The 18,274-nt window shown below is 41.9% G+C and overlaps 1 protein-coding gene across 2 annotated transcripts; it reads right to left on the minus strand.

Moving 5' to 3' along the window:
* Positions 1–4,717: 4,717 nt before the first annotated feature.
* On the minus strand, positions 4,718–18,013 carry LOC120649522 (trafficking protein particle complex subunit 8-like). 2 transcript variants are annotated; one of them, XM_039926341.1, is made up of 28 exons: positions 17,592–18,013; positions 17,400–17,494; positions 17,218–17,317; positions 15,664–15,768; positions 15,417–15,579; positions 14,901–15,021; positions 14,741–14,803; positions 14,130–14,210; positions 13,965–14,056; positions 13,722–13,872; positions 12,954–13,040; positions 12,215–12,334; positions 12,009–12,140; positions 11,820–11,917; positions 11,621–11,744; positions 11,431–11,538; positions 11,124–11,265; positions 9,654–9,764; positions 9,497–9,557; positions 9,321–9,393; positions 8,291–8,467; positions 8,103–8,213; positions 7,788–7,958; positions 7,500–7,655; positions 6,518–6,751; positions 6,223–6,381; positions 5,902–6,008; positions 4,718–5,808 (listed from the first exon to the last, which is right to left on the minus strand). In XM_039926341.1, the coding sequence occupies exons 1-28, from the start codon at positions 17,749–17,751 to the stop codon at positions 5,280–5,282; spliced, it is 3,831 nt and encodes a 1,276-aa protein (XP_039782275.1). In that variant the 5' UTR covers positions 17,752–18,013; the 3' UTR covers positions 4,718–5,279. The 2 variants fall into 2 exon arrangements, with proteins under 2 accessions (XP_039782275.1, XP_039782276.1); XM_039926342.1 differs by lacking the exons at positions 15,417–15,579; positions 15,664–15,768; positions 17,218–17,317; positions 17,400–17,494; positions 17,592–18,013 and having other exon boundaries at positions 14,741–14,824; positions 14,901–15,027.
* Positions 18,014–18,274: the final 261 nt, after the last annotated feature.

Consider the following 18,274-nt stretch of genomic DNA (forward strand, 5'->3'; position numbering starts at 1 on the left):
GACTCTGCCATAAATTTACAAACCAAGTTTGAATATATATACATAATTTACAAACTTTACAATACCGAAACTAAAGTTCAAGCGGAGGTAAAAGGCCTACACTACCACAAGAGTACCCCGAGGAGATCCCTAACTAAATATCTGGCTCCACCACCTCCCATCCATCTGCGTCCCGACGGATGAACTTAACGCAGTAGGGACAGAAATCTACGTATGTGTGTTCTGAAATAATGTTTCAACAAAAACCCTGAGCAACTAATACTCAGCAAGATTTAACCGACTCTGGATATACATAGCCCACATAACTAGACATAAAGCTTTTGGTTGGTGGTTTATTTTGCAGAAAAGCGGCTAAAAGTGGATCCTTATTTTCAATATTTTTGCTTCAGGTTCTATATAGATTAACCATGATCTAATATTTGCATAACCATCTATAACAAACATGATAGAATATTAACCACAACTCAACGTAGAATCAACATATATAATATAATCCAAGTTCCATCTCATATTACTACGCTGCGACTCGGTGATCAAGGTGCCCATGTCTGAGAGCAACTGACGGCGAATCGATTCGATTTAACCTTGCAAGGTATACCTAACCAACACAGCACGCATTCGCCCCGTCGGACGATACGAGACAACCATTCCCCTCCCCGCCTCGAACTACAGGAACCAGCCCAACGGCATATAGTCAGCCGAGCCCTACGAGAGACCACCAAAAGAAAACACGTGCAACTCATTTCTCCGCGGCCACTCGACTACCCTAAGAGTTGTGTGCGGGTTCCTGTACTTTCGAAGCAAAGCAGTACTAGGCTTACCGGTTTCGACTACCTCCTACTCCCGGCATGCGGTTAGTACAATTCAAACATGATCAGCAGGGCCATCAACGACTCGGTCCTTAACCGACACAGGCGGAACTACACCTCTCCCGCCCGGTCTCAAATTGTATTCTTTCTTTCATTCCAAGATGAGTAACTCATATATGAAAACATAAAAATATCCTATATCTCGCGAGTCACCAAAAATTACTCGACTTCTACCGAACCCAATTTAGCATAGCACGTCTATCGTCTGATAAACACTAGTATGGAAACTCATAGTACCCAAGGGTTATGCATCTAAGGTTCCATTCAACTCCTATACTTTAATGCACAAGACATAGATATATATATAATTAATGTTGCATAATTTGAAATAGGGGTTATGTACCGGGGCTTGCCTTCGGGCTGCTGCTCGGAGCTGGGGTCAGACGGGCCTTGAGCCGGGTTCTCACGCCTCTCTTCCTGGGCTTGCTCCGGCTGCTCCTACGGGGCCGCAATTACCTCATACGCGACTCCCTCGGTGGCGGTTTCTACATGCATGCATATGAAATGATTGAATGCAACACAAACTATACAATCTCTAAACTTCGAAATAAAATGTCCTGCGGACTGTCCGCTCCCAAATGGCGGACCGTCTGCAGTACAATTCCGCAGACCCACCAGAACCAACTATGTCTCGGGACAAACTTCAAAACTATAGGGCGAATTGTCCGCTCCAAAATAGCGGACCGTATGCGGTTCAACTTCGCAAAATCACCAGAGGCAACGACGCCTCTGGACAAATTTTAAATTCTACGGCGGACCGTCCGGCCCTCCTTGGCGGACTGTCCGCAGTTCACTCGGTCAATCCACCAGAGACGGCAACGTCTCTGGACAAAATTTTAGATTCTACAGCGGACTGTCCACTCTCCAATAGCAGACCGTCCGCAGTTCAATTCTACGAAACTACCAGAGTCAACATCGTCTCTGGACAACTTCTAATTTGACCTGCGGACTGTCCGACCCTCCTAGGCGGACCGTCCGCGATTCATATCTTTTGACACCGCACGCCGCCACCAGTGAGGCCAGTGCGGCGGCGCGGCGCGTCGTTCCCGCCGACGGTAGCCCAACTGACGGCGAGGCTAGCACTACACCATCTACTAAAAGAGGCGCACACGGGCATAGGTGATGCATGCAAAGAAATCAAGCTAGACCTAGCCGGCGACGTGCGGCCCGTGGCGGTAAAAATGACTTCGTCGAGAACGTTCGTGGAAACAACTAGAACGTGGAGGAACGAGGGGAGCACGAGCATTAGCGGCTTACTTACAGTCGATTCAAGCTCTTGAACGAAAAAAAATGGTGGCCGGATGATGGAGTTCCACGGCGAGGTCGAGTTTGGGCGAAACTCAAACCGGCGGCCGGGGAATCCAAGATTTCCGGCGAGGTGGGGATTGTGGCTAGGTTTTGAGGGGTTGAGGAGGAAGCTAGAGAGGTTGTTGAGCTTTTGGTGCGGTGGATTTGAAATCCATGGGGGTGCGCGCGGATTTGGCCGGCGAACGAGAGGAGCTCAAGCTCCGTCCATGACGTCGGGAAAGAGAGGCAGAGCGAACCGAGAGAGAGAGCGAGAGTGTGAGCGCGGGTGGGTGAGGAGGATGTGCTCGCCTTCAATGTAGCGTACGGGGTGGCCGGGGAAGAGCTCGATGGCCGGCACGTGGCGGCAACCGATGATACTCGGTCACGGAGTAGATGAAACAGAGTGCGTCGCGGACCGTCCGCCGCCCATACGAACTGTCCGCGAGGCCGGGTGTTACACAGCTGACCAGCTGCCGCACACGTGAGCAGCTCTCATTTTCACCGGAACCGGACGACCTGAGGGCTGCGATCGATTAAGCACCCCTGATTATAATTTTTTTAATAGTAATTCGTTTTGGGCAGTAATCATGTGGAGAAGGTAACGAACTCGTGTTCAACTCTGAGCTGGTCCATCTTGACCAGATCAACGTAGGAGCCAGTGCGCAACTGCACAAGTACCATCCAGCCTGACTCGTACAAAGCCTTCGTGCCTGTGTTTAGATGCGAAAAATTTACAAAAAGTGAAGTTGAAAAGCAATGTAATATTTTTTATTTGTATGTGGTAAATATTGTTCTATCATAGGCTAACCAGAGTCAAAAAATTCATCTCGCAACGTTTATCCAAACTGTGCAATAAGTTGTTTTGTTTATCCATATTTAGTGTTCCATGCATACGTCATTTGCTATATTTAATGTTTTGATGTGATTTCGATGTGACGGAAAATTCGAAAAATTTGGAAAAACTAAATCCATGTTGCCTTTTTCTAAAAGCAAAGGAGAGAGGAAAAAGATGATGTCATCTTGCTACCCGTACGACTCGTGGCTTGATTGTTGAGTTGATACACTTCATCCGTTTGGCGATCTGCCAGTCCCACTCTCATCAAATGGTGGTATGGTACTAGCAACAAAGTGACGCGGTCGCCATCAATTTCTAACTACCCAAATGGCAAATGCCTCGAAAAAAAAGAGTAAACAACAACAGCAACTAACTTGCACGGAGATCCTTGTAAAATCAAGTTGATTCTTTTTCGTCCTACCCCATGTACTGCGCCACACAAGTATTCTACTACTTACCAGTTACCACTTACCACCGCTTGGGCTGAACAACCCAATGCAGGATTGCAAGTGGCCGCGGCCCGGGGAGGGGACTAGGGGAGGGAGGGCGCTTGCGTTGGATCAAGCAGATGAGAGATGAGGCAGTCGCCTCCGCCCCCATTGACTTTGACTCCCAGGCAACGGCTGGGCTCCCAATTTCCCCTGGCTCCATGTGTGGTGTGAGAGAATATCTAGAGCCTGATCCAAGCGTGGCGGATTCCAGCGTGGCGCCGCCGGCTGGCCACCTGTGGCAGTTGGGAATTGGGACTCTAGGCGATTACCGCCGTCGCTGTATAGGCGGGGCGCGGTTACGCCTGGTTTTGTAGTTTAGGATCAGATCAGCTGAACTACTGCTGAAAATGAGGCACGGTCGTGCACCGAACACTATGGCCACCAACTGGGTAGCATGTGAAATTGTGCTATGTTGCGGCAGCGAAGGAAGAAAGCACGGTAAGTGAAGATTGGATAAGGAAGAAAGCAACAAGAAAAAAGAGATGGATGAGCCTCCTCAGTAGCACCAAAAATATTTTGGTATTAAAGATGGAATTGGTAAAGGAGGAAGATTGCGTTAAGTTTGACAAACCAGCGTAAAAAAAGTCACTCTAATGAACATGGATAGAATTGGTAATCCACTGGAACACCTCAGTTACCAAAATGATAGTATTTTATTTTTATATATATTGAAGAGAGGGGTGTGTAATTTGTTAGAGATGCTCTTGTGTGATGACGTGAAGCTCCACATTTGCGAGATGTCCACGATTATTGGATTGTTTTCAGTGGTACCAAACATGCAGCATTACGAGTTACACTGGGGAATACCAGAGAACAAGAACACTCCGACCTACGCCTGGGGATGCTATGTTACAACTAACACGCCGAGCGACGCCCAGGGCTACGTCTGGTGTAGGCACCAGAAAACAAGCAATACTCCAAGCCACAAATGCAAGGCACTAGGAAACAAGCAGTTCTTTATAAGTTATATATATATAAAAAACAGGAAACAAGCAGCACTCCGAGCTACACCTGGCAAGACAAGGAAACAAGCTAAACCGTCTGAATCTGCAGGGGAAGATCAGGAAAAAGCTAAAATAATGTGCACCGCATAGACAGCCACGCAGGAAAATTATGCGCGGCAAAAAGCAAGATAAACAAAACATAATTTTTTGGGCACAAAGGTACTCAGCCCCACTTGTGAAAAAAAAAACATATGACCTTAACTAGGTCAAACAGTGCCCTCAAAAAGCAACTAGGTCGGACAATGCCAACAATGCCCTCAAAAGGATTGAACAAATAAATTTTATCGTCGTCCATACAGCATCTATATCAAGAAGATTGCCTGATTACTACAGAAAAATTATCTAATTGTACTGCCACTACATATTGCATTAGAGAAAATTGTCTTGCAGTGTGATAAGATTAAACAGGATGTACAAGAATGGTATATGATCCTACTGGCTACAAGCCACATCAACAATTGCACAAGCAAAACCTCTACTGTCAAGTCTGTATCTTCAGCCATGACAAATTTTCACCAATGCTTTTCCTTCAAAATTTCACCACCAACAGTTTGTATACATGTATTCACCAGAATTTACCCTCAAACAGGACTTATGTATATATATATTAGCACTGAACAAGAACAATCATGAGCATATCCACGTATATTCTTGTATGGTATTCAGTCGGGCAACTAATTGAATGCATCTTAAGCCACCAGACTGGGTATTGCTCTGTTCCCATTGGATGTTATTCTCATCCAAACGGAACACATGGATGTCCAGGGTGTATTTCTTGCATCCTTGTGATTCCCTAGACACTTTGAAGAACAGTAACATAGAAAGGATGTCCTGGACCACCACCAGATGACCCATTTTCATCCACTTGTGCTTCCTTCGATGGAAGCACTTTCCATTGCAGCTCATAATTGGAAAAATTGTATGTACCCGGTGCGAATATGCATACTTTTAGAGGAACTCTAGAACAACTGTCTGGTTGGAGCTCAATTTGAGCAGTACTCAATGAACACCAAACATACGGTGAAATGCTCTTCGAAGATTGCTTCTCATGACGTGTACCCTTGGCACTGGAGATTGCCTTTATGTCATTTTCCAGCGATACATCATGCCATCCACCCTGAACACTGGTCGAATCATGTGGATGGACAGTTTGGTTTTTCTCTCGCATGACATCAGAAGTAACCACTCTCACTGAACTCTTATGTGCTGCTGAATTGTGAATCACCAATTGGATGCTAACCTCACAGCAAGACTTCGAAAAATCATGAGTAATTGTACGAGGTCCTTCCATAAGCCACCATATAGGACTCTGGCTAAGAGCACTAAGAAAAAAGAAGAATAGGATCAGCACACATCTAAGCCACCAAGATGCCAACAAAACTTATGTCCAGATGTGTACAGGTTCTATCACTTGCCTGCAATGACATATGTGATGAGAAAGTAGTTGCAAATCTGGAGAAGGCTTCGACGAGTTACCAGTTGCCTTCGAAATTAGAACAAAATCAAGAAGGCTGCATGGCACCTGAAAAGTTTCAAGTGCAGCTCAGATTATCATCGGCCAAAATGACAAAAAAATTATGCATACACCCACACTTCACTAGCCATTTGCCAGTCAAGTTTGCGTTGGGTCGTGACTGTTAGGGTCAAGACCCTACCCAGGTACTGTCAGACCAACAGGAAAATAATGCCATAAAGTGAAGTCGGTATTATAAGTCACAGTCTAAGGTAGAACTGACCTTTTCTAACTTTCCTTGCCTGTATCTTTCTTGAAAGTGAAAATCAGCTAAAGGAGACCGAGCAATGTCAAACACATCTCCGTTGCTCCCTGGATATAAAGCCATATCACTTCTGTAGGAACCGCTTTCTGCCTCTTTACATGAATCAGCCTCGAAATCCTAAAAACGAAGGATGCATTGGGTAAATATATCACAACCTTGAATTTGCAAGAAATATGAATGAAAGCATAAAATCCAATGCAAAATGTGTCATATAAAAGTGTCTCAACAGCTTATCAAAGAATGGGCCTTCAACCTTAATCTTGAAGAAGCATGATACAGCCTGATTTGCTGATACTGTTTCAACAGAGCTGATCGAATTGCATGAAGACAACGCTGAAACTGCCCATTTACTGCCAACACATGACAACTGATGAAGTACAAATGACTCTGTTGGGGTCTTGTTCATTACATCCATGCGAACAATATACTCTTGCAATATTGATGAGGACATACTTATAGCAAAGGATATGTCAAGAGATGGCAAAACCTGTAAAGAAGAATCCATCAGAGCTTAAAAGAATCTGATCTATATAGGAAATTCTGGCAGCTAATGATAAACCAAAAGGATAATAACAAATAAAGCAACAGCATGCACAAAATAACCACAGCCCATTCCTCCTTTGTCAAAGATTACAGGAATACAAAGATTAGTAGTATGCAGGATAGCATTTAGAAACACCTTGATCATGGATTGCTTACAATTTAGCATATGCAGGATAGCATTTAGAAAACCTTGATCTTGGATTGCTTACAATTTAGCAACTTCACCCTGGAAGTAATTTTGTTGGGAGCACACTCAACAGTCAACACTTCACCCATGTAGAGTGCAATGAAACTAAGATAGAAAGACTTTTTCAGAGAAATCTCCAACATAGAGTCTTGTAGCAGTTTGTGAAAACACAGGTATGTCTTATGCATGTTCTAATAATCCAAATACTCCTGATTCTAAATACAATCCGTTTAAGACATCAAAAGTTTCCAATATGACACTCCTGACTAGCAATTTCTATGAAAACATATTATTCAAGTAGAATAGTTATACATGATGAAAATGTATATCATGATGAACTTAGTAGCATCAATCTTAGGCTCCCAATATATAAAATGATTTATACATTGGTTGTCAAAGCTAGAAGTCTGAGCAACAAAATCTTAAAATGGCTAGTATTTAGAATTCAGGGAATAACAAACATAGCATCCTCAAACAAATTAAATATAGGGGCACAATCCGTTACCTCAAGATCGTAATGCATGCGGAGTGTACGGTATTTTATATCACTGGAACTCTCCATTTCATAATATAGGGATATATAAAGAGAAACATTTCCGGGAGTTGCAGCATGAAACCAAATAGGCCAAGAGACTGTTGCACCTGCTTGAATTTCACTATCCTGGGGAAAAATGAGGGTCAATATTTGTAAAAGAATCTGCATTAAAAAAACTGCCAAAGAAACATACAAACTTTATTTGGATTATTCAAGTACAAAAATAAAAAGAAAAGACAGTGCCATAAACCACCTCACCTGAGGAAATGCAAAGAGCAAACCCTTGAAATTTTCCTTCGTGCATTTATATGGTACAAGATCGACTTCTGATTGCGTGTGTTTTTTTAAGCAGTGTGGGAACTCAAGGCCAATGTCCGGTGAATCACCAGGAATTAAAAATCTTGGGTTGCTGATCTTCATTTTTATGCCCTGCATTACAGGATTGGAACGAGTTAACAAATAAAATGGTGATTGATAGTTGCATAAAGTTATGGTCATTTGTAGAAAGCTCAGCAAGTCTTCAAGAAATATCAGAATCAGAAACAAGAGGAAGATAAATGGTAAGAGTCCTACCTTCACAGCATATTCTGAATGGTTTCTCAGATTTAGCTTGAGCAGCTGTAAATCACCGGCAAATGCTTTTGTCGGCATGCGATCAATAGATCCTGTGAGTTTTGGTAAACCCTGTAGGCAAAGAATTTAAAATTTCACACAAATCATCAGAAAACTAACATCTGAGAGAAATCGGGATAGATTCTAACCTTGATTACAACCAGGCTGTTGTTGAAAGAACGACGACATCCTCTTTTTCCTTTCTTGTTTTTCTTTTGGGCACCAAATTCAAAGTATTGATAACCTACTACTGAATTTGAAAGTGTCCACCTTATCCCAACCAACTTCAGGATACCTTCAACTTTTGGAGTAACATCAAGTTGCACCTAAGGGGGTTGGAAATGAAATGAGCAAATATCACAAAAGACTATTAACAGTTGCCAAACACGTCAGATCTGCTAAAATTGAAAAGGAACTTAGAGAACAGAATACCACCTCACTACTGCATTTATTGTAAAAATTGGTGTACTTGGTGAAATAGTAAACAAACGAGCAAGTGTTCAGTGTAGTATTTATATCCAATTTTTTTAAAAAAAGACTGAATTAACTGCATCTCTTGTTAAATCAGACTTAAGAAATTGAAGTTGATGAATACAGACTAGTAAGAATGTATGGCTGGTTAAAGGATACCAAGCAAAATGATAGATATGTTGCGTTGAATTGAAATTGGCTTTACAGCAATGTTTTCAAATCAGAAAGTAGTCTAGTTGCCTCAATACTGACTAGGCCGACTAATTGCAACTAATAAGGCGCCTTTCTGACTAATCTTGTTACAACTTACAATCAAGTCACCTCAGTACCGACTAGGATGACTAGTTGCGACTATCAGGGTATGCATGGGTGGTGTTTTTTAAACGTTCAACCATTCTTTGGAATATAACAGCTCGCCATTAGAATTGTTCTTGTTTCGGCCAAAACAGCAAAATCTTACTGTAATAAATTCCAGTAAATAACTAGATCCAACAATACAGCACATCAATGGCAAAATGAACCTCAAACATTTTTCCCATTCAGACCCTAAAAATATATATCATGGAACAAGGGTGGATCTGCTCTAGTTTTTTTACTAAGGAAAAGGTGGATCTGCTGTAGCAAATTAGGCAGTGAAGGCATCCTGACAAGATTATCAAGGCACAGTCAATATTGTGTAGAGATGAAAGGCAAGAAATGGAATCATACTATTTTACTTTCACCTCCTCCTAATATGATGTCAAGCTTTGACACTATGAAATTATCTTCATCAGTCTCCAATCTGTAGTGTTCAACAAAAAACAGCAATGCGACATTAGAAACTTGGGTGAAACGAAAAACATCTACATGAACAGGACCTTGATAGTTAGGAAAAGAGTATTTACATTGAGATAGATGGCTCTGTGTTAACCTTATCTTCACCACCCAAGGTCAACCCACTTATATCTGGATAAGGGATGTAATGAATCAATAAGACACATAATTCCTCTATATATGGTGATTTCTGATGGGGGAAAAAGTCTTAGGAGGAAAGTCAAGTACCAGAACTTAAAGCATCCATATTGGTGGAAAGTTGGCATATAAGAGAGATGCCAGAAACATCAACAGGAATTTGCAGAGGATTCTTAAGCTCAAGGTTCACTTTTACAGCTTCTGCAACCAACGAAATCAGGAAATCAGAATGCTATATACATAGTAAAAGTGGTGCTCAAAAGGGTTTAAGGGAGATGATATCAAATCATCTGAACAAAATTTAAGTCTTCTTTGTGCCTTAATTCATCAAGAAATTAACATGGAACTTCACATAAAATATAAATAATTGTTTGCAAAAGGCTCATAAAATGTGAACAAAATAGTTCTGGGATTTCTCAGGCTTAAGGAAAATTGGGTGCCAAGAACCAATTTCCTAGTCTTATGCAGAAAGAAGCTTCATTGATGAACATCCCCAAAAACCTACAGCTCAGATTTGGTTAAAATTGATTAGAGACCAGTCTATCTAGGCCGTACGCTTGTAACTAAAACATAAGTACTCCCTCCTTTCCAAATTATAGGTCAGTTTGGCTTTTCTAGATACATAGGTTCAACTATGTATCTAGACATAGCGCATATCTAGCCATCTAAGTGCATAACAAAAACTGTGTACCTAAAAAAGCCAAAACAGCCTATAATTTGGGATGGAGGGAGCAGAGCAAAAGAGACCTTATTAGAGGAACTGAGGAAACAATATCCTATCAACAACTGACCTAAAAAGTTAACAGCATCGACTAGCCCAAATGACTGGTTACAATTGTGTTGGATTTTTATCACTTGCTCTAGCGAGCAAATAATGAGTGACTTATATCCTCTGTTTTCAAGGCGTTGCCTAGGCGACAAGGTGGTGGCGGCTCGCCTTGCTTAAGGTCTCGCCTTAGCCCGCCTAGGCGATAAGGCGGTGGTGGATCGCCTCGCCTCGCCTTACCGCTTTAAAAACATAGCTTATATGAATATATCAATTCAGTTGGTAAGCTCTCTCTCTATATATCAATTCAGTTGGTAAGCTCTATAATAGAGAGTACTCAAGGCCACATCCTCTCCTCATGCCCACTCCCTCGACCTCATGTTCACTTTCTACTACGGCTACTCCCCACTTCATCTTCAAGCTGGCACGTGCAGTGCTAGTTGCATCACTGCATATCCACCACTTCAAGCAGTTGCTGATCTGCAGCTTGGCCAAACCAGCCTATTGGTTGGCCTGATCAGGCCAGAGCGCAGCAGTTACTAAGGAAGATTCACAGAACTTGATACTCAAGTCCTCAAACAAAGGGCACATCTATTCCTCATCCAACAGCCAACATGAATGGAAGATTGCACTCAAAGACAAGTGTGCACCTATCTCAAAAAAAGATACTACTCTGCCTAGACACAGATGGAATCCAGATAGAGTTCTGGTATTCATGGTTTGATCTCAAGTTCACTTGGTTCCCTTTGTGTAGTAGTCTAGTAGAATAACCAAGAATATATAAAACATGTTACCTCCAGCCACACAAACACAGGAATCCTTGTATTTTCTCAAAGAGGATTTCGGCTGAGTATCCAGCCAGTTAGTTCTGACAACTGATGATGATGGGATCAATTCTTCCTCCAGGTCCTGCCAAGTGCCTTCACTAACATCAACCTGTTCCAGAAGACAACCAACACATCTTAAGAAATATTAATAGCTAATTACAAGAGAGACCAGGTCAAAGTCGCGGTGTATTGTGTGTTATCATCTGAATAATCTGAAAGGTGTGCAATTAGAGAGAGAGAGGGAGGAGGAGGGGGGGGGGGGGGGGGGTCTTACATCTGCATCTGATGCATAGGTCCGATGATCTTCATGTATAACTCTGAGCGATGACATGTTAAAAACAGGAAGTTGAAGCTTGTATACATCGAATTTCTTCCCCATGCTCTAAACGCACAACAAAATCACAAGATTAGAAATGCACTAAAAGTTAGGTACAATAAGGTGAAACAAATGGATGGTCAAAAACCTGAACATAATGGAAAAAATCGCTGAGGAACATATTTTGTGTAATCAGCGACTGATGGCTACAAGCAATGACCTCCAGCAAGTGCTTGATGGCTACATCAAGTATACCAAGAACTCCATACCACCTATTTGTAGACCAATAGTCAAGTATAAGGTAAAGACACAGATAAATTGGATATATGCCAAAAACACGAAACTACCTTCCAACATTAAAGTGTACATGATCGTTAATGTAACTCCAAGGGTTTTGTTTGTAAACAAACAGAGCATTTCTGTATGCCCGAACAGCATGTTGTTTCTGCATTCCAAGAAAAAGCAATATCAGGATTCAGCAGAGATTCAATAACCTTCTAAAGTGATTATAACCGTGTAAAATAATTATTTTTAACCTGATCAGACATGTAGTAGCTATTCCCAGCTAAGATTAGGTGAAATCCATACTTCCGAAGCATAGGTGGACTGGATAATAAGTAGCAAGAAGCAGCTTGCTCAAGCAGGACGGCAGAATGTAAAGAAGGTTCCTGGTTAGTAAAAATGTCAATAAACAGCATATCTAATCAGCTCAAAAGCTTCCCACAACAAAAAGAAAATCTACCTCATTAGAAACACGGAAGTACACACTTGATGCCTCCCTGTACTGCCCTCTTGTTTTAAGCATTTCTGCCCACCAAAGGCCACATCTAGTAGCATTTCTCTGCCCAGAAGATCCAATTCTCTGCAAATATGAAATGATGAATTACGCTCTGAATGAACGAGAGCACAGGCATCATATTCCATTTCTTTGTATCCCAAACATTTTTCTAAACCACACCTCAGGTTCTTCAAATTCAAACAGTAATGCAATTTAATATTGGTGATAGTAGTTTTAATCCAAGGAACCCACACATTCTGACATGGTAGATGCTACTGAACGAAATCAGAAACTAGAAAGAACATGTGGAAATGTGGCCTGAAATGGCCATCATCCCAAGTTCCAAACTGAATTTTGGTACAAGAAATATAGGAGGCGTGGAGCCAACAGCATAAAAACGAGTTATTGATTAAGCTGATATCGTATGAACAGAAAAGCCAAATAACAGACTATTTGCGGAGTATGCTACATGTGCATCGAATTTCATTGCTCAAATTGGGCTTGAATTGATTATGTATTAAACATCAGATAAACAGGAAACAGTGCAATACGGGATTTGGGCTCCGCTGCTTGTACTGAGTATGAAGCATGGAGCAATAGTGCAATACAATATAACACATCCACAAAATTAAATTATAAGCCACAAAAAAGATATAATATGCCTGTGTCAGGAAACCTAGAAGTGAACTTATGAAATAAATACCAGATATGTACTGAAGGCACTTTCCATGCAATACTCGGCATCCTTCCTTGACTGATCCAGCATGAAATAGCAGAGTCCACTCATCTCCTGCAAAAGGTTATATAAATAATCATGGAGTGTATAGCTAGTTGCAGTGTTGGATCCTGCACTATTACACATGTTAAGGTTATTCCACAACTCATGAAAAAGCAATCCAGCAACCCTGCAACATTTTGGAGGTGTATCATAAGAGATGCAATGCCCAATTGTTAGCCTCATATCCTTGCAATGGCACCAGCCAGCGTGGAAACATATTACATACTCACATCTATCATGTGTAAACTTGCAGGTTCTTGATAGTCGCAAACAATAAAGGAAATAATGGTAAATGGAATGGTAAGCAGCAGAGAAGGCAAACTTGTGGCTGATTATGCTGGTGCTCAGGAAGCTTGGCTGCTGGAGAATGCAGCAAGATGAGCACGAAAGTTCGTAATAGGGGGAGGTGGTCATCGAGGTTGACAGCAACAGAAAATCAAGCCCGTGCAGCAACAAATGAGCGCAGGGATCTGCAAGGTGAGCCGCCACATCATTTTGCAAAAGGAGAAGGAAATTGCGAAGGAATAGAGGATACGTAGGAGTTTGTGGGCTTGCGGGAGTTAAATGCCTATCAGGATGGCCTACACACAGTTCGGAATTCCGAATACCAATCCTAGCCACAGCTCTACGAGACTACGACAAGCTGAGACCAGGCAACTGTACACCCAAAACAAGTAAAAAAGAATCATTCACCTGCACACCAGCAAACCGCTTCCAAGCCTTATCAAGCTTATAATCTGTAGCGAGTAATCTGTAATTTGACAAAGCAAGCTCGTAGTCTCGTAACATGAAGGCAAAATCACCCAGAACTCTGATCTGTGATTCTATGGAGGTGAATGTATACCTGTTCGAGATAAAGAGATAATATGTTCCTTCATATTAACAAAATTCATACAGGTACAATGAAAACTAGCAAGATCTAGAATAATCACTTGCATTGGCCCATTTGGAGCTTCTGGGACTTCATCTCTCTTTCTCCACCACAAATTCTTGATTTGATTTCTAAAACCCTTTCTTGTTGTTGCTACCTAAAACAGTACTGAATCTTGTTTGGAAAAGATAAGATGGATATAATGATATAGCAAACATTCAACTGCATACCTGCTGATTCAGGACGCGTATCTTTTGCTCCATGTAGGGGATGATATGATTAGAAGCAAAATCTTGCATGAAGTCCTTTATCTGAAATAAATAAACTTGGCAATTAAAGCTTGGCCAACAGCTGAGGGTGTTGCATGTGACACCAACAATAGAAGAACGGAAGAATAGTGATCTAGTGTAAGAAAAATAACAGAACAATATGATGTGCCCTCATTGGCATAAGTGCCCATAAAAAACCTTGAATCAACTGCATACAAGGCTTTTACTTCAATACTAATTGTAAATGGCAACATTCCTTCAATCAATCAACTCAACAATACCCATCACCAAATAGATGAGTAACAACTTGTTGTGCCCTCCTTGGCATCGGTGTACATAAAAAACCTTGAATCAACTGAATACAAGATGGTCACTTCAATACTAACTGTAAAGCTCAACAGTCCTTCAGCCTACCCAACAATACTCACCACAAACAGATGAGTTGTCAGGTAAGATAAAATGCTAACTAAGTGCCACTAAACTATCTGTGCCCAGCAAAGCACAATGGAAAAGCATGTGCATGATAGTGCCCAGCAAAGCACATGCATGATATATACCAAATGCTATAATACCTCATTCACATCATCCGTGCTAAGGAAACAGGTCCCTTCATGATTCTCCAAACCAAGAGCTTTCTGCATTTAGTTTTGAAAAGACTATAAGCAGATTGCATATTTGCTGAAAATTGAACACATTATTGTAATTGAATACGAAGTAATTCAGTATGCTCACATAAGGTAGCCACAAATTGTCAGGATTACTACCATCTGCTTCTGTAGACGAATTTATACATAATAATTTACAGTCGTTCAAACCAAGGGTACTCCTCATTTCAGCTAAGACGTTCACAGCTCTTCATATACAAAGCAATAAGGGTCAGCAAAAAAAAACAAAATACTGTGTGTATAATTTGAACTTTAAACATCAGACCATATTGAGGGATTTTCGGGAAGTAACAAGACATGAATAATAAAGGCAATAATAGGACACCTGAGGAACTAAGCACTATGACTATGAGGAAGCCTGTCTAACCTTGGTGAAGCCTGTCTATGCAGGCAGTTCAGGGTTTTAATCATTTTTACCAATACAAACTCACATTCAATTATATTTCAACAACTCCAAGGAGGTTGGTGTATGAAGAACAAACACCAGCTAGTTTTTTTTAGAAAAAAAAATAGTTTTAACATCATGATTGCCTTAGGTATAAGAGGGTCTTCTTTGGTATTAAAAAAAAGTCAGGAATAATACATGTCTTGCGGCCCCTCTTGCTGGTCATGAAGTACGAGATAATGCTTCAAAATTTGTGGATCCATTATGCCTTCATTTAAAAGAGAAGGCAACTGATTTGTGTTGAAAAGATCAACAAATTTGCTGATGGGTTCTTTGTCCATTGACGACACAACCAGAAGACCTGTTAATAAAAGTTTAAAGCATAAGCTACAAAATATTACGAAGCAGAACAACCAGTTAAGAACAGGAAAGTGTCAGATCTCACATGCCACGGGATGGTCAAATGTCTCATGCTCCGAAAACAATAGTGTTCGCATTAGCTCTCTATTGAACTTCTTAATCCACAATGGGCACAACTCAGCTTCGGGCTCTGGAATTATATAATCAAGAATCATATGTAAAATGAAACTCAAAAGTACCAAACAATGTTCACACAATTAAGCTTCACAGATATGGCAATTGACCTGACTGAGACATAACACGACTAAAGAAACACTAATAACAAAAAACTGGACCAACCTAGGAGAAACTAGATCACTTTATATTAAGAAAATACGTACCCAAATTCACCTCAGCAAGGACTCAAACTTGGGTTGATGGTCTGGGTGTACTATCACACCTTCAACCAAGCTAGACTCAGTTCCAAAAAGAAACACTAGCAAGAGCCACACATGTCACATGACAAATCCGCTTAGATACATCGGATTACCAACCAAACAGAGACAGAAACATTTGAAGTAACAAGTAATGTTGATAACCTCTTCCCAGACAACTTACCAAAAGAACTACTACCCAATTTAGTAACAAAAAGGCACACAGAGCACCAAGCATCACATTCTATTAACGCACCATTTATAGGAATTTTGGGCTGTCCACGTTATAGAATGCATGCAAAGCAACTTCATTACTACAAAAAATCACCTGAAATTAGGCTGCAACAGTACCAAGCAATCTTGATGGGAACCTTGTGGCTGCTCATTAAAAGGCATAGCTATTCTTTCACACATTCCACTATTCCTCAGCATAAAAGTTAACAACCTTTGAATTTGATGTTGGCCAACCTGGCCTACCCCCCCCCCCCCCCCCCCCCCCCGCGCGCGCGTTCTCTGACCCAGGAAAATTGTTGAGGACTAAGGAGCCGATTCGAGCCCTCTAAGCAACCCAAGGCCAGTGCTTATTAGGCAACAACACAGTAGCTTCAACCATTGCAATAGAACAACACATAGCCATCACAAATTGATATTCCACTTCTCCTTTTTATGGGAAACGACCACACAAGCTCACATCAGCTAGTCACCTCAGCAGCATCTGGGCACATCATCAACCTTCGTGCATACCTCGCCGGTCACTATACATTACCATGGGCCGCCCAACCCGACAAACCTCAACCGATCCGCCCAAAAACTGACCCGAAAAGTGCATGGGACGGCATGAGCCTATTTTTTTTGGACCCATGCAGAAATTGAAATTCTACTGGTGGCTATCCTTTTGCTTCTTTTTTTCCTTTCTAAGTGGCAGATGGAATGACAATATGTAGTTAATTGAGATCATTTTCTAATTTCCATTTAGAACTTGACGTGGTTCAATCTTTGTTTAGAAATTTTACAGAATATATGATTACCTAGTTTCATACCTAATTGACAAGTTTTCTACATGTTGACTTCGTTAGTTTGCCACTGATCCAATCAGCATATAATGATCTAAATGTACATTTCATCTACAATCTAACTAAATTTTCCAATTGAAATTCATTGCAGAGGATGTCGAGAAGTGAATTCATCAATTGGAATTCATATAGCAGCAGAGTAGGGAATCTCACTTCCAAGTACATCTTCAAGCTGCGGTGGGTCTGAAAGCAAATCCGGAAGAGCCTTCTCGTTGGCCTCAGAAACCACCGGCTTAATCCGCTGGTCTGCCACCTGTTCCCAAACAATGAGGATATAAAACACTGAAGCAACTACCGCTACCTACGACAGCAATTCCAGAATGTCCAAGGCTCACCTCGTAGTCCTCCTTCCGGACGTCGGACGCGTAAACCATACGAATCTTAAACATCTGCAGTCTGTACGGCACCTCGCTCGCCGTCCGCACTGGCACTGCTCAGACGCGTAGAAACAGAGAACCCTCCATGAGATCTCAAAATCAAAACAAACTAGACACAGCATAGGACCATCTGAACACAAGGCGCATTACCGTCGATTTTTTTGAAGAGCGAGAACGGGGAAAGCATGTCGATGAAGCTGAGGCCGCTCTTTCGGCAGGTGGCCTCGGCGAGCGGTGTTGTCAGCACCATCACCACCGGGGTGATCTCTTCGAGGAGGAGCCGCCCCAAGTAGCCCCGGAGCGGATCCATTGGGTCAAAACCCTAGCGGGGCTGGTCCGAGCGGCGGACGAGCCAAATTTAGGGGGAAGGTGACTGACCCGGGGGCGGGAAGCGCTAGCTGAGCTTTATGGTGGGCAGCCAACCTTTGCTGGGATCGGCGTGGTGGGGTCGCCGGAGAAGAGGATGATCTCCGGCGACCGCGAGCGGTGGCGGTGGCGGTGGTGGACGGTGGTGGTGATCTGATCTATGAGAGAGCCAGGTAGAGAAGACGACGACTGGCCGTACTGGGTTAGACACAGCCTGAACGGGCTTCATATTTTGGGCTTTAGGAATGCTTTATGGGCTTTTGTACGGCCCATCCATTTAGCCTGTTCTTGTTTTCTGTTCAATCCTCGGCAACATGCACCTACAATCCAGGCAGCTCACGTTAATTCATCAATTTTTCAAAGTTTATCTATTTTTTACATATTTCAATTCTTACAGAGAGTCTTAGGAAATACTCTCTTCATTTCAAATTGTAGATCATTTTAACTTCTCTAAATACATAGTATTT

Source organism: Panicum virgatum, chromosome 9K (genome assembly GCF_016808335.1).
Source record: "Panicum virgatum strain AP13 chromosome 9K, P.virgatum_v5, whole genome shotgun sequence".
Classification (NCBI taxonomy): domain Eukaryota; kingdom Viridiplantae; phylum Streptophyta; class Magnoliopsida; order Poales; family Poaceae; genus Panicum; species Panicum virgatum.